General features: G+C 64.7%; 2 protein-coding genes across 3 annotated transcripts; both read left to right on the top strand.

Annotated features, from left to right (window-relative positions):
- The first annotated feature begins 14,343 nt into the window (after positions 1-14,343).
- On the top strand, positions 14,344-23,439 carry SLC12A9 (solute carrier family 12 member 9). Its single transcript, XM_062180184.1, is given in 15 exon segments — positions 14,344-14,423; positions 15,006-15,202; positions 15,380-15,514; positions 15,760-15,891; positions 16,206-16,514; positions 16,902-17,009; positions 17,099-17,210; positions 17,452-17,609; positions 17,702-17,784; positions 17,920-18,044; positions 18,146-18,338; positions 18,476-18,640; positions 18,642-18,651; positions 18,801-18,947; positions 22,226-23,439. Coding segments are annotated over 14 exon segments (2,748 nt in total). The 5' UTR covers positions 14,344-14,423; positions 15,006-15,021; the 3' UTR covers positions 23,116-23,439.
- A 208-nt stretch (positions 23,440-23,647) lies between these two features.
- Positions 23,648-27,274, top strand: TRIP6 (thyroid hormone receptor interactor 6). 2 transcript variants are annotated; one of them, XM_062180435.1, is made up of 9 exons: positions 23,648-24,019; positions 24,243-24,370; positions 24,477-24,602; positions 24,738-25,121; positions 25,323-25,416; positions 25,504-25,673; positions 26,388-26,566; positions 26,665-26,785; positions 26,889-27,274. In XM_062180435.1, the coding sequence occupies exons 1-9, from the start codon at positions 23,911-23,913 to the stop codon at positions 27,018-27,020; spliced, it is 1,443 nt and encodes a 480-aa protein (XP_062036419.1). In that variant the 5' UTR covers positions 23,648-23,910; the 3' UTR covers positions 27,021-27,274. The 2 variants fall into 2 exon arrangements, with proteins under 2 accessions (XP_062036419.1, XP_062036420.1); XM_062180436.1 differs by having other exon boundaries at positions 23,935-24,019; positions 24,293-24,370; positions 26,889-27,269.
- The last annotated feature ends 468 nt before the right edge of the window (positions 27,275-27,742 follow it).

Raw genomic sequence — 27,742 nt, 5'->3', positions numbered from 1 at the left:
AGTGACCCCTTGTCCCAGCGCACTTATCTTCCTGTCGCAAGAGGTGCCCCCCACACCCCTGCCCTTCCTCGTCCTCCGGACTGGGTCCTGCTCCGGGGTGGGGGGTCAGCGAGGGCAGGAAACAGCCGGCCGAGCTGGAGCCAGGCAGACCGGCCGGGCCGGGAATCCCCTCCTCCCTCCCCGGTCTGTAGGGCAGCTCGGCCCTCCAGGTTTTCCACACACACCCACCCACCCCACCTCTCCTTGGGGGGGGGGCGGCTTTCTGCACCCAGCCCCCCGCCTCCAGAGGGGGTCTTCCGTCTCCCCCTTGATTGCTTTTTTTTTTTTTCCTCATTTAGTGGGAGATACAAGTTAGATGGGCTGCAGAGAGAAGTGGTCCTGTTGCCGGCCCAGAGAACGAGGGAGGGGCTGATGAGGCCGAGGGGCTGCTCACCTGGGATTCAGACCCCTTGTGTATGTCCCCTGGGGACCAGGCCCCTCCGTTAGAAAACAAGCACCCATCCCATGGCAGGCCGCCAGTGCCCACCCCCCAGCCGGGGGCGGTGTGAGACCACTTCTCCACCCTCAGACCCCTGGGACCACGTTCCTGGCCGCGTGTCACCTGTCACAGGTGAACATGCCCATCACTACCCTTTTTCTCTACATATAAAGATTAGAAAGGCAGAATGTCAGAGGAGAGAGATCTTCCAGCAGCTAGTCCACTCCCCAGAAGGCCACAGGAGCCAGGGCTGGGCCCGGCCGGAGCCAGGAGGAGCCAGGAACTCCATCAGCAGGGTCTCCCACAGGGGTGGCAGGGGCCGGAGCCACTGGGGCCATCTTCTGCTGCCTTCCCAGGGGCAGGAGCGGGCGGGACTCGAACCGGCGCTGGGGTGGTACACCAGCGTCCAAGCAGCCGCTCATTCTGCCGCCCCCTTAAGCTGTTCTTGTTCCACAAACCCAAACCAACCCTGGGGCCTCCCCACCCTCATCCTTGGGGCACTCGGAGCATGCCACTGTCCCCCTTCCTCATCGGTTGGGCTGTGACCAGAGCCATACGCCGCCAGCACTTGTACAAAAGGTTTTGTTTTAAATCCATGCATGGTTTTTTGCTTCAAAATATACGTATCCTTTAATTCCACTTTTCCACAGGAATTTTGGAAGCCTCCCTGAGCAGCCGGCTGGCTTCTTGCCATTCACGGGGTGCCGAGCCTTCCTGAGCAACCTCGAGTTTACGACTTTTGCTGTCTATCATAAATGACACACAACGCGTTATCCCCTTTTACCATAAATGGCTGAGCTTGTAACTTCAAATTCCAGCCTTCCCTCTTCTGGGTTACCTAACTCTGCTGTGTCCAAAGTTCAAGTTCATCTCCAAGTTCAGGTTCTTAAGCTTCAGCGCCCCTCACCTGCCTGGCTCCTTCCAGGGCCCTGGTTAATGAGTGCCATGGGCTTCTGTAGCAGTGATCTGAGTGGAGGCACAGCAGAGCGACAACCTGCATTGGTCCGAAAGCCCAGGTGTTGATGGGACCTGGAGTCCGGCGGCAGGTGTATAAACCCTCAGTAAGGAGAGAGAAATTCAGTCAGCCACACCAGAGCAAGGCAGAAACACGCAGAAAACAGAAAAGAATGTTGGGGGTGGGGGGAGACGAAGACCCCGGGAGGGCCTCCAGCCCTTGCTGCAGGAATGCCCCAGCTGTCTGGGCTGCGACCCCTCGGGCACCCATGCCCTTGGGGAGTGACACAGGGGCTGGGAACTCTGTGTCCCTGTGTTCTTTTTGCCTTTCAGAATTAACACATAACATGACACCATAAAGAGGGGGCGGAACCGTACCCCTCCAAGTAGGAAGGCAGCAGCCCAGGGTCGGGGTTACGAAGCGCATTTATGGCAAGCACTGGTCCTTATTTAGCTCTTGTAATAGTTATTTGTCACTTTTTTTTTTAAATTAAAGATTGATTTTATTTATTTGAAAAGCAGAGTTACAGAGGGAGAGGGAGAGGGAGAGAGAGATCTTTCATCTGCTGGTTCACTCCCCAAATGGCTGCAACGGTCAAGGCTGTGCCAATCTGAAGCCAGGAACCAGGAGCTTCTTCTGGGTCTCCCACGTGGGTGCAGGGCCCAAGCACTTGGGCCATCCTCCACTGCCTTCCCGGGCCATAGCAGAGAGCTGGACTGGAAGAGCAGCAACCGAGACTAGAACCGGCGCCCATATGGGATGCCGCCCTGCAGACAGGGGCTTTAACCCACTGCGCCACAGCGCCGGCCCCCTTTTGAGCAGGTGCCAATGGCTGTGCTTTCTAGTATCAACCTAGATACATTAATTTTCATTCCTAGCTTTATTCATAACAGTTTCCACTTTTTTTTTAGATTTTAAATAATCAATTTTTATTTTAAAGGGAGAGAGAGAGAGAGAGAGATGAGATCTTCCATCTGCTGGTTTACTCCCTCAATCACACGCAACAGCCAGGGCTGGGCCAGGCTGAAGGCGGGAGCCAGGAGCTCCCTCTGGTTCTCCCACACCCATGGCAGGGGCCCAAGCATTTGCGCCATCATCACCTGTTGCCTCCCAGGGCCTGCGTTAGCAGGAAGCTGGAGTCGGGAGTGGAGCCGAGGCACTCCCACATGAGACGTGGGCGTCCCGATCTGCATCTCAGCCTTCACGCTTCCCTCAGGACAGGCTCCAAAACTGTGTAAACCTGAGAGTCTGCGGACGCAGACCGCGCCCTGTATGAGTATTGCGAGGGGCGCCGGATTCTATCCCAGTTGCCCCTCTTCCAGGCCAGCTCTCTACTGTGGCCCGGGAAGGCAGTGGAGGATGGCCCAAGCCCTGCACCCCGCATGGGAGACCAGGAGAAGCACCTGGCTCCTGGCTTTGGATCAACACAGTGCGCCGGCTGCAGCGGCCATTGGAGGGTGAACCAACGGCAAAAAGGAAGACCTTTCTCTCTTTCTCTCTCTCCCTCACTATCCACTCTGCCTGTCAAAAATAAATAAATAAAAACACGAGTATTGCGAGGCTTCCAGGACTTGTCACGATCGCGGCGTGCGCGGGCTCTGTGAATCCAGCGGCCCCTGCACATCTCTCGTGTGTGGCTCCACGTTTCAGGAAAGCAGCCTTGTGGACGCTGCTCCTGGCTCCCCTGTGATGCAGGCCCCGCCCAGCAGAGTGGGGGATGGTTCCTTTCCTGGCTCATCATTCTTTCATTAATTCAGCAGCCTTTACCGCGTACCCGGATGAAGGATGAAGGCCGTGGGCCCCGGGAGGAGGCAGGGCTCACCCAGCCTGCAGCCTCCAGGGCGTCCTCTGGGGAAGGGGAGGGGGTGTAAGGCAGGAGGAACGGCAAATACAGAAGCTCGGAGGCTGCTCCGGAGCAGAGGAGTACGGGCCAGCCCGGGCCGCCGCGGCCAGGACCTGGAGCTGTGGCTGCGGAATGCGAGACCGAAACCAAGGACTGCTAAAACGGGGGCCGAGGAAGACGGCGCTGGACGCGCTGGGTCTGGGGTCGCCCTGCACCTGCTAGGCGGCACAGCCCAAGAGTGCTCCAAGGCTGCCCCAGGCTTTTGGCTGGGGATCCGGGTTAGGGAGCGACGGCACGGCCAGACCCAGGAAGGCCTCACCACTGCACTCCTTCATGAAACAAACGTCCTCTAGCATCAGGACCCTGCTGGGGAGCCAGGATGGGGAGTGGGAGGGCGCCCACTGGGAGCAGAGGCAGGTCGGGAAGGGTGAGTGACCCGTCACAGGCACTGGTGTCCCCCGCACCCTAAGTGCAGAACGGGCTCCCAGCACCCCCTGCAAGGGTAAGACCCCCTCAACGCTGTCTCCTCCATCTCTCACGGGGCCCAGGTCTCCCTCTGCCTGGAGCCACACTTGCGCCCCGCCCACGCTGCCCCCCAACCCCACGCTGGGAGTGGGGGCAGGCCCCTGGGCGCCGACGTCCGCGCAGCTGATAGGGCCGGGAAGGGGAAGGGATGGGCAGAGCTCGTAGCAGAGGCCCGGGCACGGAGGTGGAGCGCAGCCAGGCTAAGGGGCCAGGGGCCGGGCCGGGCTGGAAAGGTGGGAGGGTGCGGGAGAGGCAGGGGGGGCTCATTGTCCCAGCGGGGGGAAGTCGTTTGTTTCCTCTCTTCCCCTGGCAGCCTGACAGGATGTGAGGCCGAGCCCCCCCACCCCATGCCAGCATCCCCCCACCCACTGAGCGTGGCCCTTTCCTCACCATTGTGCCCTTGATGGGGATGGGGGCGGGGCACTAGCTGGGGCTGGGCTCCCAGGGTCCTGCAGGGACAGGAGACCTGGGCCGGTCCGTGGGGCTCCGCAGGGAAAGCTGTGTGAGTGGGGGGCGGGGGAGAGGAGCAGGAAGCCAGACCTGGGTGGGGCCAGCGCCGAGGGTGGCAGGTCGGGCCAGGGGGAGCTAGGCTGGGCCCCGGAGGAGATGACGCAGGGCTGCAGGCCTCTCCCAGCCCCCACTTTCCAGCCCAGGGGCCAGAGAGCTCACCTGGAGCCCGGGCCCCCCACCCCCTCCATTCCCTAAGGTTGACATCACCCCAGCAGGGCAGCAGCAAGCCCGCAAGTCCCGCCTGCGCCCTCCGCCCTCCGCCCTCCGCGTCCAGCGGCCTGGGAGGCCCCCTCGCCAGGGCCCAGGCCCCCGCCGCCGCCCGCTGGGAACCCCGGAGTCGCATCGCCCACCCCCCACCCTGCGCCGTTCTGCTCCATCAGCTGTTCCCGCAGGAAGGGCGCCCTGCTCGGCCTCGCCTTTCTTCCCAGCCTTTTGTTTGCCGGGTCTGCAGGAAATTGTAGGGGCGGTGGCCCAGGGCTCATCTGCCCCAGGGACCTGGGGGGGGGGGCAGGTTCTCGGGTCTGATGGGGGGAGCCTGCTGCGGGAGCTGGGGGCGGGGCCGGGAATTAGCACGGGGGCGGGGCGGACTGCACGTCCCTGTCCCCCTCAGAGGCCAGGTGTGGGGGGACCCCGAAGACTGGACGGGAACCCCGAGGACTGGACGCTGGGCTCAAGTCACGCAGTCCGTTGACAGCAGAGGAGAAAACCAAGGATATGAATTCGACAGCCTTCGCCTAGGACCCCGGGGAATCCTGGGGAGGAGACGGGCAGCTCAGACCCAGCGGCCTCTTAATGGTTTTTTTCTCCCCTCGCTGGAAAAATGGTGGAAAGGAGGACCAGCACGTAGCCCCGGAATTCGCGCCTTCCCAGGACGCAACCGCAGAAAAGCCGCGGCGACGTGGGCGCTCTGGCAGCCCGGCGTCCTCTCGCTGGTTGCCCTCTCTACGAAGCCACCTCGGGCGCCGCCATCTTCCCTTCCTAGCCGGCGGGGCGGGGCCTCTGCCGTCACGTGACCAGCAAGCCCGAGGGTTTTGGGATCGGTGGGGAAGCTGATGCCCGAACGCACGGGGCCAGGATCCGAGCGGGACTTGTGGGCTGTTGCAGAGCGGCCCAGAGACCACTGTGGGCATGCGCAGCAGATGGGCAGGGAGAGGAGAGGGGTGCAGAGCCGGCGCCCTATACCCTGTACCGCGCTGGGACACTGCCTGTTTTTTAAAAGCGACTGTCTGGAAGAGTTAGAGGTCTTCCATCAGCTGGGTCACTCCCCCAAATGACCACAGCAGCCCTGGCTGGTCCAGTCTGAAGCCGGCAGACTGGAACGCGGGGTCTCCCACGCGGGTGGCAGGGGCCCCAGCACCTGGGCCATCCCCTGCTGCTAGCCCAGGCCATTGGCGAGCGCTGGGTGGGACGAGAGCAGCCGGGACTTGGAACTGGCACTCACAGCTTAAACTTCTGCGCCAGAGCGCCGGGCACCCGGCTTGCAGGGAGGACCTCTGGTTTTGACTTCGAGGAAAGGTTGGAAAAGGGAGGCGGTGGGAGCTTCGGCAGTGCTGTCCAGCAGCTCTGCTGAGGATCCGCCCGAGGGGAGAACACCAGGGTTGGAGGCTTTCCCAGGAACACAGAGCAGGGACGGAGGCTTGGACTAGGGTGGTAAGAAGTGGCTGCGCACTGGCTATGTGCATCTTGAAGACAGAGGCCAGGGGCCGGCGCTGTGGCGTAGTGGGTAAAGCACTGGTTCGAGCCCCAGCTGCTCCACTTCTGATCCAGCTCCCTGCTAATGTCCTTGCTAATAAAACAGCGGAAGATGGCCCAGTAGTTGGGCCCCTGCCACCCACGTAGGAGACCCAGAAGAAGCTCCTGGCTCCTGGCTCCAGGCTGGCCGTTGCGGCCATTTGGGGGCTGAACCAGCAGATAGAAGACTGATCTCTGCCCCTTCTCTCTGTAACTTTTCCTCCAAAGGTTTATTTGTTTACTTGAAAGGCAGGTTTAGAGAGGCAGAGAGAGAGAGGTCTTCCACCTGCTGGTTCACTCCCCAAATCCAAATGGCCCCAACATCTAGAGCCGGGCCGATCTGAAGCCAGGAGCCAGGAGCTTCATCCAGGTCTCCCGTGCAGGTGCGTGGGCTCAAGCACTTGGGCCATCCTCCACTGCATTCCCAGGCCATCAGCAGGGAGCTGGGTTGGAAGTGGAGCAGCCGGGGCCTGAACTGGCGCCCATATGGGATGCTGGTGCTGCAGGCCATGGCTTAACCTGCTGCGCCACAGCGCCAGCCCCAACCCCGGGGCTGTAGAAGGACCGCAGGAAGAGCAGTTTGTGGGCTTCGTTTAGGTGTTTGTGGGTGGACGCACCGAGCCCCAGTGGCCCACTGGGTCCAGGCAGAGATGAACTTAGAAGGAAGGAGGTCTTCAAATAGTTGATGGGAAAGAAAACACCATGGGGCCCAGGTGCTGGGGCCCTGCACCCACGTGGGGGACCCTGGGAGACCTGGATGAAGCTCTGGCTGCTGGCTTCGGCCTGGCCACTGCGGCCATCTGGGGAGTGAACCAGCGGATGGAAGATCTCTGTTGGCCTCTGCCTCTCCCTCTCTGTAACTCTTTCAAATAAAACGTTTAAAAAAAAAAAAAAAAAACAGGCTGGCACCGCGGCTCACTAGGCTAATCCTCCGCCTTGCAGCGCCAGCACACCGGGTTCTAGTCCCAGTCGGGGCGCCAGATTCTGTTCCGGTTGCCCCTCTTCCAGGCCAGCTCTCTGCTGTGGCCTGGGAGTGCAGTGGAGGATGGCCCAAGTGCTTGGGCCCTGCACCCACATGGGAGACCAGGAGAAGCACCTGCCTCCTGGCTTCGGATCAGCGAGATGCGCCGCCCGCAGCGGCCACTGGAGGGTGAACCAACGGCAAAGGAAGACCTTTCTCTCTGTCTGTCTCTCTCTCTCACTGTCCACTCTGCCTGTCAAAAACAAAACAAAACAAAAAAACCAAACCCACAATGCTATGCATGGATTTCAAATTGTTTTGCACCAACATAAACTGATCTGTTAATTCCACTTGTATGAACTTTAAAAAAAAAGATTTATTCATTTATTCAAAAGGCAGAATGACCGAGGGAGAGACAGAGAGAGCTTCTGTCTGTTGGTTCGCTTCCCGGGTTGCTGCGACAGCCAGGTGTGGACCAGGAGCTAGGAAGTCCTCCCTGGTCTCCTGTGTGGGTGGCAGGGCCCCCAGCGCTCGGGCCACCTTCGGCTGCTTTCCCAGGCACATGGGGGAGCTGGCTGGGATGTGGAGCGGGTGGACTGGAACCCGGCTCAACCTGCTGCGCCCCAACACCAGCTCCTTTGCTGCCCTGTGTGCGGTCCGCACCTGTGGGCAGAGGTCTGGGCGGACGACGTGCCCTCAGGGCCGTCATTACCCGGATGGCATTGAAAGCGGTGAGCCTGCATGAGGTCACCGGCGAGTGGGCGGCGAGTGGTGAAAAGCAGCGCGAGGCGAGGCAGGGCTCCGGTTCTCAGTGGCGCACGCCAGCCTCCAGGCTCTTCCCTGGCCAGCCCTGCAGTGCCTGCAGAACCAGCAGGGACCAAGCAGGAAGTCCTGAGCCTGGGAGGGGCAGGGAGTGAACAGGGATGCCCCACCCGACGAGGCCACTGCACGGGTGACGTGGCAACAGACCCCCCTCTCGCTGAGGGGCAAAGGCCCAGGGCAGCGGACCTGAGACGAGACGAGGGGGCCCCACTGCGGTGCATCACCAACGCCGGCATCCCAGCGGAGCGCCCCGGCTGCTCCACTTCCCACCCGGCTCCCTGTGGATGGAGACGTGCCTGGGCAGGCAGCAGCAGATGGCCCAGGTGCTTGGGTCCCTGCCACCCTGATGTGGGAGACCCCGATGGAGCTCCTGGCTCTGGCCTGGCTCAGGCCTGGCCGAAGTGAACCAACAAATGGAAGCTCTTGCCTTCCGTCACTCTGCTTCTCAAATAAATCAAGTCACAGTTACACAGAGAGAGGAGAGGCAGAGAGGCGGGGGCGAGGGGGGGGAGAGTGAGAGAGGGAGAGAGGGCTTCCATGTGCTGGTTCACTCCCTAGATGGCTGCCATGGCCAGAGCTGTGCCAATACAAAGCCAGGAGCCAGGAGCCTTCTCCAGGTCTCCCACGTGGGTGCAGGGGCCCAGGCACTTGGGGCCATCTTCTACTTCTTTCCCAGGCCATAGCAGAGCGCTGGATGGGAAGTGGAGCAGCCGGGACTCAAACCGGCGCCCATATGGGATGCCGGCACTGCAGGCACCGGCTTTACCCGCTAACGCCACAGCGCCGGGCCCATAAATCAATCTTGAAAAAGAAATGAGTGATAGCTAGGGAGCAACTGGGATACAGAACCTTTTTTTTTTTTTTTTTTTTTTTTTTAAGAAGAGCAATAAAGCACGTTTGATACGGACGGGAACGCCCGGTGGAAAGAGACGCTGAGCTGCGCCTGCACTGGGCCGGGAGCCGCGGGCAGGGCAGGGGCGGGCAGGGGCGTGCAGCGGGCGGGCCGGGAGGATTCAGGGTCTCTCCTGCTGGCTGCTGTCTTCCCAAGGCCGGGCAGGAATGAGCGGAAGCAGTTTTGGGGGATTGAAGAGAGGGGTGAGGACTTGAAGGGGGGGCTGTGGGGAGGTGACTGGACCAGAGAGTGAGTCGGTGGCCGCCTGAGGTTCGCGGTCATGACGGTGAAGTGGGACTGGCTGCCACGGTGGGCGCCGGGCCCGGTCAGCAGCCCGGGACAGGCTGAGCCGAGCGCTGCAGGGCTGAGGCTTGGCCAGACAGGGGCAGTGCGGCGAGGCAGGGCAAGGGGTCGAGGCCAGGCCAGGCCTTGGCATCTAAGCGGAGTAAGAAGGAAGTGGGGAGGGCGAGGGACAGTGCACAGAGGAGAGAATCGATGGATTGGGGCCCAGCGGGGTGAGGACCGCTGGGGACAAATGTCCCCAAGCCTTGTCCTGGAGCAGACACCAGCCCTGTGAGGCGCCCCCCCCCCCCCCCCCCCCCCGCTTCTGGCCGGCTCGGCTGAGAGAGACGCTCCGTGGTGACGCAGACCACATCGGGCTGCCCGCGACGCCTCCTCTCAGCGATTTTCCTTCTTGAAAAAACTGTAACTGGGGGCCGCCGCCTGCAGTGCCGGCATCCCATGTGGGCGCAGGTTCGAGTCCTGGCTGCTCCACTTCCAATCCAGCTCTCTGCTATGGCCTGGGAAGGCAGCAGAAGATGGCTTAAGTGCTTGGAGCCCTGTACCCGCGTGGGAGATCCAGAAGTTCCTGGCTGTGGATCGGCACAGCTCTGGCCGTTGCAGCAATTTGGGGAGTGAACCAGCGGATGGAAGACCTCTCTCTCTCTCTCCCTCTCTTTAACTCTGCCTTTCAAATAAATAAATCTTTAAAAAAATTTTTTTATTTGAAATACTTTTTCTTGGGGCCAGCGCTGTGGCACACTGGGTTAACAACCTGGCCTGAAGTGCTGACATCCCATATGGATGCCAGTTCTAGTCCCAGCTGCTCCTCTTCCGATCCAGCTCTCTGCTGTGGCCTGGGAGAGCAGAAGAAGATGGCCCAAGTGCTTGGGCCCCTGCACCCACACGGGAGACCCAGAAGAAGCTCCTGGCTTCGGATCGGTGCAGCTCCGGCCATTGTGGCCGATTGGGGAGTGAGCCAGTGGATGGAAGACCTCTCTTTCTCTCTACCTCTCTCTATAACTCTGTCTTTCAAATAAATAAAATAAATCTTTAAAAAATGAAAACCTTTTTCTTTTTTTAAAGTCAATGCCATTCTTAAATTGTCTGATGGATGTGGCCATGAACGTTAAGCGACCATCCATGGAGTAGATAAGTGCGCTGTGGCCGGCACCGGGCACCGAGAACCGTGGCTCAGGCCCTCCCCGCCCCGCCCACTCTGAGACCCGGGGGCCTCACCAAACCCCAGCTCCTCGGCTCGGTCTTCAAAGCCAGTGACTGCCTGGCCACCAGCGTCCCCACGTAACCCTAACTCTGCTTCCTACAGCTGCCCCTCGCCGCCGGCCCAGGCCTCGGCCACAGCTCACCCACGTGATAGGCCTCTCCTTCCACCTGGCGCCCCGACACCCCGAGGCCTGGCTTCCCTACCTTCCCCAGGCCTCTGCGCTGCCCCCAAGACGTTCTCCCAGAGGCTCTCCGGCCACCCGCCTCCTCCCAACCATACACCGTGTACACAGCGTGACGCCCCCTCCCTCCTGGCCCCAGCTGCCCTTTCTCCCAGGCCGCGGCAGCCGTGGGCAGGGGTCGGCGGTGACCCATGGGAGGGGCCAGCAGCTCGGGGCAGTGGTGTGTGTGTGTGGGGGCACCAGAATGCACGCACAGGGCGCTCCCCGCTCCCCAAATCCCTGTGGCTCTAAACACCCAGCTGTCTGCTGAGTGTGGAAGTGAGTTCAGAGAGACAGAGAGAAAGGTCTCCCTTTTCCATTGGTTCACCCCCAGTGGCCGCTGCGGCTGGCACACCCTGCTGATCCGATGGCAGGAGCCAGGTGCCTATCCTGGTCTCCCATGGGGTGCAGGGCCCAAGCACTTGGGCCATCTTCCACTGCACTCCCGGGCCACAGCAGAGAGCTGGCCTGGAAGAGGGGCAACCGGGACAGAATCCGGCGCCCCAACTGGGACTAGAACCCAGAGTGCCGTGGCGCCGGCAAGGTCTTCCTGTTTCAACAAGGGTGGGGCCTTAGACATCTACCTGGTGAGCCGAGAGGTGGGGCTGTGGCACCGCCGAGGACGAGTCCCAGGCTGGCCCTCGGGAGTCCGGGCAGGGTGCAGCTGTGGGCTCCGCAGGGGCGGAGTTAAGCCACCCTCGGGCCAGGGGGTTGGAGTGGCACCCACGGACATTCCAGGGTGGCGCTGGAAACGCCAACATTCAGCTGCTCATGAGACCACCCCGGGCTGGTCTGCGGCAGAACGGGGCCCAACGGACAGCGCGGGGGCAGGCGGCAGGCCTGGCGTAGGATGCCACTCAGGGTGCTTGCTTCAACACCGGGGTCGTGCCCTGGCTCCACCCCAGACTCCACAGCCCCCCATAAAACAGCAGACGAGGGCTCAACAAGTTGGGTCCCAGGGCCAGTGCTGTGGCGTAGCGGGTTAAGCCACCGCCTGCAGTGCCAGCACCCCATACGGACACTGGTTCTAGTCCCAGCTGCTCCACTTCCGATCCAGCTCTCTGCTATGGCCTGGGAAAGCAGAAGATGGTGGCCCAAGTCCTTGGGCCCCTGCACCCGAGTGGAAGACCCGGAAGAAGCTCCTGGCTTCGGATCAGCGCCGTTGTGGCCATTGCGACCACCTGGGGAGTGAACCAGCGGACGGAAGATCTCTGTAAACTTTTCCTTTCAAATAAATAAATAAATCATAAAAAAAAAAAACAAAAACAAAAACCAGAAGTTGGGTCCCTGCCACCCATGTGACGTGGAAGACTCCAATTGTCCCCACTTGAGCCTGGCCCAGCCGTGCGCGTTACAGGCATTTGGGGGAGTGGACCAGCGGAAGGGAGTTCTCTCTGCCTCTCCTTTTTTTTCTTTAAAGATTTATTTGAAAGAGTTACAGAGAGAGGGAGAGACAGAGACAATCTTCCGTCTGCTGGTTCACTCCCCACATGGCTGCAACAGCCAGGGCCGGGCCGGGCTGAAGCCAGGAGCCTGGAGCTCCACCCAGGCCTCCCACGCGGGTGCAGGGGCCCCAGCACCCGGGCCATCAGCAGGGAGCTGGCTGGGTCCAAAGTGGGGCAGCCGGCACTGGAACTGACGCCCACACGGGGTGCCAGTGCTGCAGGCCGGAGCTTCGCCCGCTACGCCACGGCGCCGGCCCCAGTACACGGCTTTTTAACAGAGGTCCGTGTGAGAGCAAGGCCTGTATCACCGGCCAAGGTCCAGTTTCCACGCCTGGAACAGCAGCAGGCCCACCTCACAGAGCAGCTGTGCAGAGCTGCACAGACACCTGCGCCCCGTTCCCGAGCGCCGCCTCGCTCCCTGTCTCTCACAGCAGCCTTCCAGCGGGTGTCCAGGGCGCCACAGTCCACAAAGGCCAAAACCCGGGCTGACCGTGCATGCCAACCTCGGGCAGCGACGACGGCGCCCTCTCGTGGCGGAAGAGGAGAACGCGGCGCCTGGGTGCAAGGAGGCTGACAGCGCTCGCCAACCTCGGGCAGCGGCCGACGGCGCCCTCTCGTGGCGGAAGAGGAGAACGCGGCGGCGGGGCACAAGGAGGCTGACAGCGCTCGCCAACCTCGGGCAGCGGCCCACGGCGCCCTCTCGTGGCGGAAGAGGAGAACGCGGCGGCGGGGCGCAAGGAGGCTGACAGCGCTCGCCAACCTCGGGCAGCGGCCGACGGCGCCCTCTCGTGGCGGGAGAACGCGGCGGCGGGGCGCAAGGAGGCTGACAGCGCTCGCCTACCTCGGGCAGCGACGACGGCGCCCTCTCGTGGCGGAAGAGGAGAACGCGGCGGCGGAGCACAAGGAGGCTGACAGCGCTCGCCAACCTCGGGCAGCGGCCCACGGCGCCCTCTCGTGGCGGAAGAGGAGAACGCGGCGGCTGGGGGCAAGCGGGAGGACCGGGCACATCAACCTCGGGCAGCGACGACGGCGCCCTCTCGTGGCGGAAGAGGAGAACGCGGCGGCGGGGCACAAGGAGGCTGACAGCGCTCGCCAACCTCGGGCAGTGACGACGGCGCCCTCTCGTGGCCGAAGAGGAGAACGCGGCGGCGGGGCACAAGGAGGCTGACAGCGCTCGCCAACCTCGGGCAGCGACGACGGCGCCCTCTCGTGGCGGAAGAGGAGAACGCGGCGGCTGGGGGCAAGCGGGAGGACCGGGCACATCAACCTCGGGCAGCGGCCGACGGCGCCCTCTCGTGGCGGAAGAGGAGAACGCGGCGGCGGGGCACAAGGAGGCTGACAGCGCTCGCCAACCTCGGGCAGCGGCCCACGGCGCCCTCTCGTGGCGGAAGAGAAGAACGCGGCGGCGGGGCACAAGGAGGCTGACAGCGCTCGCCAACCTCGGGCAGCGGCTGACGGCGCCCTCTCGTGGCGGAAGAGGAGAACGCGGCGCCTGGGTGCAAGGAGGCTGACAGCGCTCGCCAACCTCGGGCAGCGACGACGGCGCCCTCTCGTGGCAGAAGAGAACGCGGTGGCGGGGCACAAGGAGGCTGACAGCGCTTGCCAACCTCGGGCAGCGACGACGGCGCCCTCTCGTGGCGGAAGAGAAGAACGCGGCGGCGGGGCGCAAGGAGGCTGACAGCGCTCGCCAACCTCGGGCAGCGGCCCACGGCGCCCTCTCGTGGCGGAAGAGAAGAACGCGGCGGCGGGGCGCAAGGAGGCTGACAGCGCTCGCCAACCTCGGGCAGCGGCCGACGGCGCCCTCTCGTGGCGGAAGAGGAGAACGCGGCGGCGGGGCGCAAGGGGGCTGACAGCGCTCGCCAACCTCGGGCAGTGACGACGGCGCCCTCTCGTGGCGGAAGAGGAGAACGCGGCGCCTGGGTGCAAGGAGGCTGACAGCGCTCGCCAACCTCGGGCAGCGACGACGGCGCCCTCTCGTGGCGGAAGAGGAGAACGCGGCTGGCCGGCCCCGGGGCGGGAGAGGGTCTGCGCTGGGGGCGCGGCGTGAGGCCGGGGCTCTGCGGCCGCTCTAGGCTTTCACAGCCGGCAGCACCAGAGCTCCGGAAGGGGCCAATCAGCACCGCCCCGAGGTCCCGGAAACGTACCTGAGGCAGGTGCCGCGGCCCCGCCCACCTCCAGGCCGCCTTCCGCCGTCCCGCACGCCCCTTTCATGGGGGCAGCGTCTCCCGGGAGCGCCTGCGGCGTCCAACCCGCGCCGGCCGCAGGGGCCGAGCGCCCCGGGGCCCGTGGCCCACACCGGACAGAACGCGCAGGTCCGCCACGCGCACGTGGGACCCGGGCGGCGGCGGCGGCGGCCGGGGCGGGGCGTTTCCTGGACACGCCCACGGGGCGGGGCCGACGCCGGGGGCCAATGGCGCGCCGGGCAGTGGGCGGGGCAGGCTCGGGGCCTGGCTTCCCGGCAGCCGCGGCGGACGGTGCCGGCGCCCGCGCCCCTCGGCGCTAGGCGGACCCCTGTGCCCGCGGGGCTCCCCCGGGGGGTGAGTGGGCCCGAGCCGCGGGGGCTCCTGGGCTGCGGCGGGGGGCGCCGAGGGCCGCGGCGGCCGGTGCGGGAGCCAACAGGCAGCGGCGGGGTGGGGGCGGCCGCGCTCGGAGGACCCGGCAGCCGCCGGGGTTTGTGTTGGGGCGATCGGGGCGGGGGTGGCGTCTGGGGGACCCCGTGTGGATGGGAGGGTGGGGGGCACTGGCAGGAGGGCGGGGCTTTGGAGGGTCTGGAGGTTTCTCGCCGGCGGTGGGCGGTGGGCGGTGGCCCGGGGCGGCCGGCGGGGCAGGGGGCGAGGCGGGCTGCCTGGCGGGAACTCACTTCCCTTTTGGGGGACTTGCTTCCTCCTGCACCTCCGGGTAAGGCGGGGGGGGGGCTGGGGGAGCCGCCGCATCTGTCACCCTGGCGTCGTGCGGGAGGGGCGGCCGGGGGGCTGGGAGGGGTCCCCACGCCCGCGCCGAGGTGCGCTGTATCCACGTCCGAGGGGCAGCGGTGTGACTGCGGGTGAGTGCGCGCGCGCGTGTGTTGGGGGTCTTCTTGGGGAGGGGGCTCCCCGTGCAGCGTTATGCCTCCTTTGCAGGCCCCTTCGCTCAGCCATGGCCAGCGAGAGCTCGCCTCTGCTGGCCTACCGGCTCCTGGGGGAGGAGGGGGCTGCCTTCCCCGCCAGTGGCGCGGGGGGCCCTGGAGGGGCGTCTGCCCGGAAGCTCTCCACCTTCCTGGGCGTGGTGGTGCCCACAGTCCTGTCCATGTTCAGCATAGTGGTGTTCCTGAGGATTGGTGAGTGGGCCTTGGTGGGTGGGACTTCCTGGGGGAAGTGGGTGGGTGGGTGGGTGGGGGGGCTTGCCGAGGGGATTCCCCCGCGTGTAGCTGTGGCCTGGAGGGCTGGCGCCGGGTGGGACGGGGTGGGCATGGGAGCGTTCCCTCTGTCTCACCTGTTTTTCTGCTCCTGCCCAGGGTTCGTGGTGGGCCACGCCGGGCTGCTGCAGGCCCTGGCCATGCTGCTCGTTGCCTACTTCATCCTGGCGCTCACCGTCCTCTCGGTCTGCGCCATCGCCACCAATGGCGCGGTGCGGGGCGGCGGAGCCTACTGTATCCTCCAAGGGCAGTGGGCGGGGGTCTGGGCCGGTTTGCTGCTGGGAGAGGTGTGCACTGGGGGACCAGCCTGGTCGTCTGAGTGGGCAGTGCCATCGGTCAGGCGGTCCTCACTCCCCAGATGAGGGAGCTGGAACTCGGGGGCTCGGGGGACAGGGCGCGGCCGGAGCGAGCTGGCCCGTTCCCTGGGCTCCCTTTCAGTTTCTTTTCCCTTAACGCTCATCCCTTGCTTCCACCGTTAGTCATGATCAGCCGGACGCTGGGCCCGGAGGTCGGGGGCAGCATTGGCCTGATGTTCTACCTGGCCAACGTGTGCGGCTGTGCCGTGTGCCTGCTGGGGCTCGTGGAGTCCGTGCTGGACATCTTCGGGGCTGGTCGGTGCCCCCCCCCCCCCCCCAGCCTGCTGCGGGCAGCTCTGTGGCGTGGCGGGGTCTGGGACGGTGGGATCGGAACAGCCTGACCTTGGCAGTCTGCAGCCGCTACGCGTGCGGGGGATGGAGGCGTCCCAGAGCTGGCCCTTGCCACAGGGAACCTCCTGGCCGTCTTGGCTAGAGCTGACAGTGCTGGGGAAGAGCTGGGGGAGGGGTCTCTCTGGCCGTCGGTGGGCAGAGGTCCTGCCTTGGGTGCTCGTCGGGGCTGGGCTCCTCTTTAGGGCCAGGCCTTCTAACTGTCCCTCTCCCATCTGCAGATGCCACAGGCCCCGGTGGGCTCCGGGTGCTGCCACAGGGCTATGGCTGGAACCTCCTCTACGGCTCCCTGCTGCTGGGCCTCGTGGGTGGGGTCTGCACGCTGGGCGCTGGCCTCTACGCCCGAGCCTCCTTCCTTACCTTCCTGCTGGTCTCCGGCTCCTTGGCCTCTGTGCTGGTCAGCTTTGTGGCCGTGGGGCCCAGGGACATCCCCTTGACCCCACGCCCGGGCCCCAACGGCTCCTCCCTGCCGCCCAAGGTCGGCCACTTCACTGGCTTCAACAGCAGTACCCTGAAGGAGAACCTGGGTGGTGAGCGGGGCGTCCCTGGCTGGGTGTCCCCCCTGGGGTGGGGGCTGGGCCCTCGGAACCCCCAGAGATAGAGCAGGTGTGGGGCGCTCAGGACGGCTGGACCAGGGAGCAGCACAGTGCCCTGTAGACCCACCCAGGGGGCAGAGAGCACCAGGCGGTCCCTGCATGGGGAGCCCTGGAGCTGCTCTAAGGGGCACCCCAGGAGTCGGGGGGGGCAGGGAGAGATGGCCGCGAGGGGCAAGAGGAGACCAGAGAGGGAGGGAGACCATGAGTCCAGCCAGCAGGGCCAGCGAAGGGGTCTGGACTGGGGTCTTGGTGTGGGCATGGAGGGGCAGCGGGGTAGGGGGCACTGTGGGGTGTGGGGAGCTGACGCCCCGTGCCCCTCAGCCGGCTACGCCGAGGACTACACCACAGGGGCCATGATGACGTTCGCCAGCGTCTTTGCCGTCCTCTTCAATGGCTGCACGGGCATCATGGCGGGGGCCAACATGTCAGGTGAGAGCCCCTGCCCGCCTGCTGCCGGGGACCGGCCTCGCGGGCTGGCCGGATGGCTGAGCTCCCTCCCTCTGCCCCCTGCCCTCCAGGCGAGCTGAAGGAGCCCAGCCGGGCCATTCCCCTCGGCACGATCGTGGCCGTGACCTACACCTTCTTCATCTACGTCCTGCTCTTCTTCCTCTCCAGCTTCACCTGCGACAGGTGAGCCCGTGGGTACCCTGGCTGCTGGGGCGAGGGGACGCGGGGATGGTTTGTTCCCGTGGGAAGGGGATGCAGCCGCCAGGCACCCGGGCCTGCTGTGAGCGCTGGGCTGGGGGCTGGGCCATTTGTACAAACACCCGGCCTCTTGCACATGGGCCGAGGCAGGGAAAGCCAGGGCTGGCCCCGGGCCGGCTCTCGTCCCGGAGGTCAGGGCTGTGCCGGCTGCGCCCCCTACCCCCAGGACGCTGCTGCAGGAGGACTACGGCTTCTTCCGTGCCATCAGCCTCTGGCCCCCACTGGTGCTGATCGGCATCTATGCCACGTCGCTCTCGGCCTCCATGAGCTCGCTCATCGGCGCCTCCCGCATCCTGCATGCCCTGGCCCAGGACGACCTCTTCGGTGAGCCGGGCCCTGAGCACGCGCAGCCTCCCGTGTCCGCCGGGGCCGGTGGGGCCCAGGCTCACGTGCCCGCCGCCGATCTGTCTTCACAGGAGCCATCCTGGCCCCGGCCAAGGTTGTGACCCGCGGGGGGAACCCCTGGGGGGCCGTCCTCTACTCCTGGGGCCTAGTGCAGGTAGGCCTTCCACTCCCAGCTGCCGTGCCCCTACCCCACGGTGCAAAGGAGGCGGCGTTGGCGTTTTCTGGGGTGGCCAGCGGCACGCGTTGGGGTGCACCAGCGCTCTGATGGCTACCCTCGCTCCCCGCCCAGCTGGTGCTCCTGGCTGGGAAGCTGAACACGCTGGCCGCCGTTGTCACGGTCTTCTACCTGGTGGCCTACGCCGCGGTGGACCTGTCTTGCCTGAGCCTGGAGTGGGCCTCGGCCCCCAACTTCCGGTGAGAGGCTAAGGGGAGGAGGATGGTCCGGCCCCGGAGCGGGGCGGGGTCGGGGGACAGTGGGGGCCGGCCCTGAGCTCCCTGCCTTCTCCGGACCCCAGCCCCACCTTCAGCCTGTTCTCCTGGCACACCTGCCTGCTGGGCGTGGCCTCCTGCCTGCTCATGATGTTCCTTATCAGCCCCGGGGCGGCCGGCGGCTCCCTGCTGCTCATGGGCCTGCTCTGCGCCCTGCTCACCGCCCGAGGAGGCCCCAGCAGCTGGGGCTACGTCAGCCAGGCCCTGCTCTTCCACCAGGTGAGGGCTGCCGGCAGCAGGTGGTCCGGGGGAGCCCCCACCAGGATGGGGCCAGATGGGCGTCTGTCCAAGAGGGGGGCCGAAGGGGGCTGCCGCTTGAGCCCCCCCCCGCCCCCCACCCTTGTCCCGGCCCCCAGGTGCGTAAGTACCTGCTCCGGCTGGACGTCCGGAAGGACCACGTGAAGTTCTGGCGGCCCCAGCTGCTGCTCCTGGTGGGGAACCCCCGGGGCGCCCTGCCCTTGCTGCGGTTGGCCAACCAGCTCAAGAAAGGGGGGCTGTACGTGCTGGGCCACGTGACCTTGGGGGGACCTGGGTGAGTTGTCCCCGCCCCGCCGGCTGCCATCCTCCCTGTCCCGTCTGTCTCGGGCGCCCCGGGCTTCTTCCCTGTGCCCGGTGCCGGGTGGGATTCAGACACCAGGAGACCCGGAGCAAATGAACGTGACTTGCTCCCCTCCCCTGCAGATTCCCTGCCCTCGGACCCTGTGCAGCCACAGTATGGGGCGTGGCTGAGCCTGGTGGACCGGGCCCAGGTGAAGGCCTTCGTGGACCTGACCCTCTCGCCCTCCGTGCGCCAGGGGGCTCAGCACCTGCTGCGGATCTCGGGCCTCGGTGAGCTGCGTTCTTTCTGCTGTGCCCTCCGCGGCCCTGTGAAATCTCTGCCCGCTTCCTCCCCGGGGGAAACCACAGGCAGTTGCACAGAACGAGCTCCCCGAGCTGGGAGGAGGCGCGGAGATAACAGCCGCAGGCAGCGGGCGATAGGGGCGGATAGGAGATGTGGAAGCCGCACTGTGGCGGCTTTCTCCTTCGTCAATAATTTTTACTTGTTTCCGATTTATGTGAAAGGCAAGCAGAGACACAGAGAGACATACAGACAGACACAGAGATGTCCCATCCACTGGGTCACTTCCCTAGTGTCACCAATAGTCAGGGCTGGGACAGGCAGAAGCCAGGAGCCTGGAGCTCCAGCTGTGTCTCCCGTGGGTGGCAGGAAAGCCGAGTACCTGGGCCCCGACTGCTGCCTTCCAGGGTGTGTGTTCGTAGGGAGCTGGGACTGAGCTCGGGCTCCGAGCCACACCAAGTGCCCACCCCTCTCCTTCTTGTTTTTTAATGATTTGTTTAGTTAGTTATTTGAAAGGCAGAGTTAGAGAGAGAGAGAGAGAGAGAGAGACGTGTATCTTCCCTACACTGATTCACTCAAATGACCTCAATGGCTGGGGCTGGGCCAGGCCGAAGCCAGGAGCCAGGAGCTCTTTCCAGGCCTCCCACTTACATGCAGGGGCCCAAGCACTTGGGCCACCCTCTGCTGCTTTCCCAGGCGCCTTAGCAGGGAGCTGGATCGGAAGTGGAGCAGCCGGGACTTGAACTGGTGCCCCTATGGGATGCTGGCATTGCAGGCGGAGGCTTAACCGACTGCGCCACCGTGCCAGCCCCGCTTCTTTTTCTCTGGACCAAAAATTGGAGCAGAGGTTTTGAAGAGTATGCAGGGTCCTTCAAAAGGTTGTGGAGGCCGCATGGGCAGATAGGTTTCGGTGCCGAAAACCTTTGAAGTCCATGCATACGGAGGAATCTTCAGAAAGCTCACAGAAAAGGCACGTCATGAGAACCAAAGATGTCCGATTTCGGGGCCAAAACGCATGTACCTTTTAGCTCTGTGTTCCCTGCTGGTCTTCCCGGGCACAGTGGGAGAATTGTTTGAGTCTAGGACCGCCCCCCTCAACCACCAGCGTTCAGAGAAAGCCAGACCACGACGCAGTGATGTGGACAGCCAAGGTTTTGTGGCGAGATGGTCTTTCAGCCAGGCCTGAAGGGCGTGAGCAGTAGGGCGTGGCCGAGCGCAGCCCCAGACACCGCAAAGGATGCTGGAGGGCACCGGCTGACGCCCTCGCTGGAGAGGAGCCTTTATTTATTTATTTCTTTATTCTTTATTTATTTGAAAGGCAGAGTTACGGAGGGAGGGGGAGCGACAGAGAGAGAGAGAGAGAGAGATCTTCCATCTCTGGTTCACTAGCTACAATAGCTGGGACGGGGCCAGGCTGAAGCCAGGAGTCTGGAACTCCACCCGGGGTCTCCCCGAGCGCTTGGGCCATCTTCCGCTGCCTCCCCAGGCATGTGAGTAGCAATGCCGGACTGGAAGAGGAGCAGGCGGCTCTCAAACCGGCACTCCCACGGGAGGCCCAGGGTCCCAGGCATCATGGAGTCCCATGACGCCGGTCTTAGGGAGCGTTTCCAGCTTCGTGACTTGGCGCTCCTGCCCCAGCCGGTACCCTGAGCTCCTCCAAGTCCACGCCCGCCTTCTCCCTGGATCCCGGGACCTGCCACCTGAGTGCACACTCCCTTCCCCATTGAGAGTCTGGGTAAAGTTCAGCAGTGTTGCACATTGCCCTGTTCAGCATAAATCAGAACACTGGAAAACGCACAGGGCGGGGCTGCCGGGATGCTGGGTGTGGGTGTGAGACAGAGAGAGAGAGAGAGAGAGAGAGAGAGAGAGAAAGGTGAGGAGCCCCTGGAGCTTGGTCTTTGCCCCGCCCCGCCCTTTGTGCAAACAGACCACCACATGGTCTGTTTCGGGCCTTCGTCCCGGGCCGTGCGTGGGGCACAGTGAGACTCTGGCATCTGCTGACGGCCCTTATCTGAGTGCTGGTTCGAGTCCCGGCCACTCCACTCTTGATCGAGCTGCTGCCTATGCTCCTGGGAGAACAGCGGCTGACGGCTCGGGTGCCCGGGCTCCTGCCGCCTGTGTGCGAGACCTGGATGGGGTCTGGGCTCCTGGACTCAACCTGGCCCAGCCGCCCTCATGGTGGCCACTTGGGAAGTGAACCAGCGCATGAAAGATTCCGTTCTTTCCGTCTCTCCCTGTTGCTCTGCCTTTCAAACAAGTAAATATTTAAGAAAGAAAACAGAGGCTGTGGCAGGTAGCTCCAAGGAAGCCCTCCTGGCATGCACATCTTTACTTGATTTATTTTCATTTTATTTGAAAGCCTGAGAGACAAAGAGATAGCGAGAGCTCTCATCCGTTGATTCGCTCCCCCAAATGGCTGCAGTGGTTAGAACTGGGCCAGGCCAAAGCCAGGAGCCTGGAACTCCACGCAGGTCTCCCACATGGGTGGCTGCTTTCCCAGGCGCATTCGCAGGGAGCTGGGTAGGAAGCCGAACAGCCGGGACTCAAATTGGCACTGTGCGATATGGGATGCCGGCCTGGCAAGAGGCAGCTGGTTCCATCCTGATGGCTTAGAAGCTAAAAGCAAGGAGTTGTTGCCAGGGACTTGGGACACAGGAGACTGACGCACACCCAGAGTGGGTGGGCTTGGTTCACCTGCTTGCCCCAGTACCTACGGGCTGGTGACTTCACTGGTGGTGGCCCCAGGTTCCTTATCTACAAAACCTGGTAGAATAAACAGTACCTACCTCATCGCATGGCTGCAGGGCCCGGGGGAGTCAAGTACAAAGTGCTGTCCATGCAAGGGGCCCCTCAGATGGCCAGGTCTGGCCGGCCTCCCCGCAGTGGGGCCCGAGCTAGCTGTTTCCTGGAGACTGACCGAGCAGGTGTGTACCTGGCCCCTGGGGTCCAGCTCTCCCCTCCCTCCCTCTGGGGGGGGGAGGGGGTGCGGCTTACAGCGCGCATCCTACTCTCCAGGGACAGGGAGAGCTCACTCCTTACAAAGAGCCCTAAGGTGCGCTTGGCTTGTTTTAAGAGCAGATTAGTCACAGAGATAATCAAATAAACGCATGTGAAAGTGTTCAGGAACACTCAGGTCATTACGCCACCGTGAGCGACGCCGGCCTGGCAGCCCCGATGCCGTGGGAACCGCGCGCCCGGGGCTGCCGCACGGTGCATCAGCGTGTGCGAGTGGGCGCGTGCCCTTCCTGCCTCCCCTGTCCGCCCCCAGGTGGCATGAAGCCCAACACGCTGGTCCTGGGCTTCTACGACGACGCACCGCCGCAAGACCACTTCCTCACGGACCCAGCCTTCTCCGAGCCCGCGGCCGGCGCCCCCGAGGGCGGCTCCCCGGCCCTGAGCACCCTGTTCCCTCCGCCACGGGCCCCCGGGAGCCCCCGTGCGCTCAGCCCCCAGGACTACGTGGCCACCATGGCGGACGCCCTCAAAATGAACAAGAACGTGGTTCTGGCCCGGGCCTGCGGGGCGCTGCCCCCGGAGCGGCTGAGCGGGGGCTCCCGGGGCCCCTCGCCGCCCCACCACGTGGACGTGTGGCCCCTCAACCTGCTGCGGCCCCGGGGTGGGCCCGGCTACGTGGACGTCTGTGGCCTCTTCCTGCTGCAGATGGCAACCATCCTGGGCATGGTGCCCGCCTGGCACAGCGCGCGGCTCCGCATCTTCCTGTGCCTGGGGCCGGGCGAGGCGCCCGGGGCGGCCGAGGGGCGGCTCCGGGCCCTGCTGAGCCAACTGCGGATCCGGGCCGAGGTGCGCGAGGTGGTGTGGGGCGAGGGCGCCGGGCCCCGGGAGCAAGAGGAAGAGGAAGAAGGGGACTTCGTGAACGGCGGGCGAGGAGAGGCGGAGGCCGAGGCCCTGGCGCGCAGCGCCAACGCCCTGGTGCGGGCCCAGCAGGGGCGCGGCACCGGCGGGGGCCCCGGGGGCCCCGAGGCCGGGGATGGCCAGGAGGGGCCCACCACGGCCCTCACCTTCCTGTACCTGCCACGGCCGCCTGCCGACCCCACCCGCTACCCCCGCTACCTGGCGCTGCTGGAGACCCTGAGCCGCGACCTGGGCCCCACGTTGCTCGTCCACGGCCTCACCCCGGTCACCTGCACTGACCTCTGAGGCCAGGCCCCAGCTCATCCGGGATTCCTGGACGATGAAGAGGGAGGAGCCACCTCCCTCCGGCCCTGCCCTTGGGACCTGGAGCCCCCTCCCCGACCCCCCCAGGTGGAGACGCTAGGGGTCCTGGGCTCAGGCTGACCCGCCTCCTCTGGGAGGGGACCCAGGGCACGGGTGCCCCCGCCCGCCCGCCTCTCCTCCACTGGTGCCTTGACGGGAGGGGCTGGTCTCCTCTGCGACCCTAGGCCACCGCAGCCTGGGGTGGGGACGTTCCCTGTGTTTTATTTTTCTAACTCTGCTGACGGTGAATAAAAGACCAAAACACTACGGGCTGGCCTGACACTGCTGGCGGGTAGGTGAGAGGGAGGTGGTGGGAAGAGGTCGGGTGGTAGCGGGGGTGGAGACCGGGAGCTTCCAGGGCCGCAGCGAGGCTGCCACGTGCAGGCTGGGGCGGGCCGGCCCGGGCCTGCGCCTCCCACCCCGAGCCGCCCGCAGACCCCCGTGACTCGGCTCCCGCCGAGCGCCCTCCCCTCTCGGCAGGAGGGGGCCGACTGGGGGAGGGACCGCAGATTAGGGCCTAGGGGGCCACGTGACCCTCCCCCAGGAATGCGGTGACGTCACAGGGGCGTGGCCGTCCCCAAAATTAGGGAGGAAGGGGAAAAAAAAACCAGCCAGAAAAAGTTTCTTTCCTGGAGTCCCAAACGAGGTGTAGGACGGAAGAGGGGGCCGAGGTCAGAGGCCCTGGGCTCCGAGAGGCCCTGCCTGCTGTCTGGGGTCCCCCCCACCCCGTTCCAGACCATGTCGGGGCCCACCTGGCTGCCCCCTAAGCAGTCGGAGCCCACCAGAGCCCCTCAGGGGAGAGCACTCCCCCGAGGTGCCCCGGGGCTGCCACCCGCCCACGGAACAGGTAAGCGGCTCCTTCTGCGCCCGGGAGCCACCGGCTGCCCAGACTCTGCCCGCTCCCAGCCCGCTCCCTGCTACCCCTTCCCCGGGCCAGCCGGGGCCAGCTGCCTGTGGCCGCCTGCGGCCCCCTGAGGAGGAGCGGAGGGGCCGGGAGGGCAGCGACCAGGACGGAGCACCCTTCTCCCTTCCCTGGTCCCCACCTCTGGTCTCTCTTCCCCCCACCCCAGCACTCCAGCCCCACCCCAGGGTCAATTTTTGCCCCCTCCCATCTGAGCAGTGTTACCAGCCCCCCGGGGGACGCGATGACCGGGGGCCAGCCTGGGTGGGGTCCCACGGAGCACCCCAGCGCTCCCAGGTGAGGACGGCAGTGGGAGGGGGTGCGATGTTGTGAGCAGGGTCGGGGGCTGGCTGGAGGGGCGCCGTGGTGACTTGCCTCCTCCCTGCTTTGGCTCCTTCCCCAGGGGCTGCCCCCAGACAGGGGGGGCCTGCGCCCCGGCAGTCTGGATGCTGAGATAGACTCGCTGACCAGCATGCTGGCCGAGCTGGATGGGGGCCGTGGACACGCTCCCCGGAGGCCGGAGCGGCAGGTGACTGCCCCCACGCCTGGCCTGCTGCCCTCTTTGGGTCCTCAGTGCCAGTCCCCCCTCCCCAGGGCCCCCGGCTCCCCTCTGGTGGGGAGACCTGGGTGGGCTTTGCTCACTGCTCCCCCTGTTTCTCCCTAGGCTTACGAGGCCCCTCAGCCCCCTGCCTACCGCGCAGGCTGCCTGAAGCCCAATGGAGGGGGCGCCCCAGCCCCTCCGCCACCAGCATCCCCCTATGGGGGCCCCACACCGGCCTCCTACGCTACCGCCAGCACCCCAGCCGGCCCAGCCTTCCCGGTGCAAGTGAAGGTGGCACAGCCTGTGAGAGGCTGCGGCCCGCCCAGGCGGGGGGCCTCGCAGGCCTCTGGACCCCTTCCCGGCCCCCACTTTCCTCTTCCAGGCCGAGGGGACATCTGGGGGGGTGGCTATCGGAGCCACCGTGGGCCTGGGCCGGGGGGGAAAGAGGAGACTGTTGGGGTGTCTGGCTCTGCAGGAGGATCCAGAGGCGGCGGGCACGGGCCGCAGGTGAGCCTGGGGTCCTGGAGTTCCGGACCTTCCTAGATGACGGGTGGGTGCTGGTGCTTAAAGTCCTGGTTTGGGAGCAGAGCCACAGGCCTGGGGCTTGGAGCAGCCGGGGAAGTGCAGAGGGGAGGGGTCTGAGAAGCTCTCAGGGGAGGAGCCTCCTGGGTGGGACGTCCAGCTGGGACCCCTGATTCCCACCCCCAGGTCCCCCTGAGCCAGCCTGCTGAGGAGGAGCTGGAGAGGCTGACCAAGAAGCTAGTGCAGGACCTGAACCACCCGCCCAGCGGGGAGTACTTCGGTGAGCGGGTGCCGCGGGCAGGGGGCAAGAGAGTGGCGCGTCGGGCCAGGGTCTATGCAGGGTGACCCCGTCCTTTCCTGTCCCCAGGCCGATGTGGTGGCTGTGGAGAGGACGTGGTCGGGGATGGCGCCGGGGTCGTGGCCCTGGACCGTGTCTTCCACGTGGGCTGCTTTGTGTGTTCCACGTGCCGGGCGCAGCTCCGGGGCCAGCATTTCTATGCCGTGGACAGGAGGGCGTACTGTGAGAGCTGCTACGTGGTGAGTCCTTGGGGCTGGGGGCACTGGGGTCTGGGCACTGGGCAGCGGGAGGCAGGGGCCTTCCTGCAAGGTGGGGGCCAGATATCTGAGCCCAGAAGAGGAACAGCGCTCGAAGCTGGGGCACTCAGACTGATGGACGAGGAGAAGAGAGGCATTGTGGGAAGGAAGGAGCACAGTCCTGTAGGAATAAGAGACATTTTATCTATCACCACCATTATTATTATTACTATTATTAATTGATTTGCAAGGCGGAGAGAGCGCACAGCTTCCATCTGCTGGTTCACTCTCCAGATGCCTGTGACAGTTGGGGCTGGGCTGCACCAAAGCCAGGAGCCTGGAACTCAATCCAGGTCTCTCCCATGGGTGGAAGGGACCCGAGTACTTGAGCCGTCATCTGCTGCCTCCCAGCAGGGCCACCAGCAGGATGCTGGCAGGGAAGTGGAGCCGGGACTCCAACCCAGTCACTCTGATCCGGGATGTGGGCATACCTGGCGGCCTCTTAAGGGAACAGGGTTAAATTCCAACCCCAGCGAGGCAGGGGTTACTGCCGGTGCCCGGTTTACAGGACGCTGATGCTCAGAAAAGCCAAAGCCAGACTCGGATCTACTCAGGTCCACCTCTCACTCACACGCAGGGCCCTGTAGAAACAGCCAGGCGGGCTGTGGGGGCGCCCGTTGGGTTGTTGTAGCTCCCGGCTCCCCGACCTTCCAACAGGCCACCCTGGAGAAATGTTCCACGTGCTCTCAACCTATCCTGGACCGGATCCTGCGGGCGATGGGCAAGGCCTACCACCCTGGCTGCTTTACCTGCGTGGTGTGCCACCGTGGCCTGGACGGCATCCCCTTCACCGTGGACGCCACCAGCCAGATCCACTGCATCGAGGACTTCCACAGGTCAGGCCTTGCCCCCTTCTCCGCTCGGGATGGCAGGCTTTGCCCACCCTGCCTCCCACCTTCCCTGGGCTCCACTGTCGGTTCCTCCCCCCACGCAGGAAGTTTGCCCCGCGATGCTCGGTGTGCGGCGGGGCCATCATGCCTGAGCCAGGGCAGGAGGAGACGGTGAGAATTGTTGCCCTGGATCGCAGCTTTCACGTCGGCTGTTACAAGTGCGAGGTCAGGGGGCCAGGGCGAAAACCAGGGGTGTGCAGCGGGGAAGGGAGCCTGGAAGGGGGGGGGTCCTGGGGCTGACCGGAAGCTGCTGTTTCTTCCCCAACAGGAGTGTGGGCTGCTGCTGTCGTCCGAGGGCGAGTGCCAGGGCTGCTATCCGCTGGATGGGCACATTTTGTGCAAGGCCTGCAGCGCCTGGCGCATCCAGGAGCTCTCAGCCACCGTCACCACCGACTGCTGAGGCTTCCCGGGTGCACCTGCTGCCTCAGCCCGTTCCGTTCCCGGTCGCTACCCCCCCCCACCTGCCTTTGCAACTTTGTTACCAAACGTCTCCTCTCCCTCCAAACGTCCTGAAATAATAATCCGAGTTCACAACCCGCCAAGTCTGCTGTCCCATGATTGTCACAGTAGCAGCGCAAGCACCGTTACTGTTTATCACACAGATCCAGTGTGGGGCGATTCTCAAATGACGGAACCGAGATCGGGACCTGGGCCTTCCCAGCAGCTCTGGTCCCCATGAACCGACTCCTTATTTTATTTTGTTTTCTTTTTGCCACGGTCCTCGCGCGGTGGGGAGGCAGCACCTCCCTACCGTGCAGCCCCGCCCGCCTGATGCGCAGAGCCCTAGTTAACCCTGCGGCCTGGCGCCTGTGCCAGGAGAACAACGGGTTCTGCAGGTAGCGCCTGCCCAGGTCTCATCCAAGTGAACAGAAAATGGTGGGAGGAGGCGCTTTAAAATGGTCGCTTCTGCCCCAGTCCCTGAACGCCCACGCTCCCGCGCGAGGAGGGGGCGGCACACCGGCCGCCCTCAGGTCGGCCCGCGGAGGGCACCGGCTGCAGGGGAAGTGGCTCGGACCCCGGGAGACCTCGGGGTGAGACCTCGGGGGGCGGAGGAAGCGCTCCCGCCGCCGCCGCCGCCGGACGACCACCGCCCTCCCGGAGCTCCGCGGGGTCCAGCCGGGC

This window comes from Lepus europaeus, chromosome 21, assembly GCF_033115175.1.
Source record: "Lepus europaeus isolate LE1 chromosome 21, mLepTim1.pri, whole genome shotgun sequence".
Taxonomy (NCBI): Eukaryota; Metazoa; Chordata; class Mammalia; order Lagomorpha; family Leporidae; genus Lepus; species Lepus europaeus.
The sequence above is the reverse complement of the archived record's forward strand: the minus strand, read 5'-3'. Positions and strand labels throughout refer to the sequence as shown.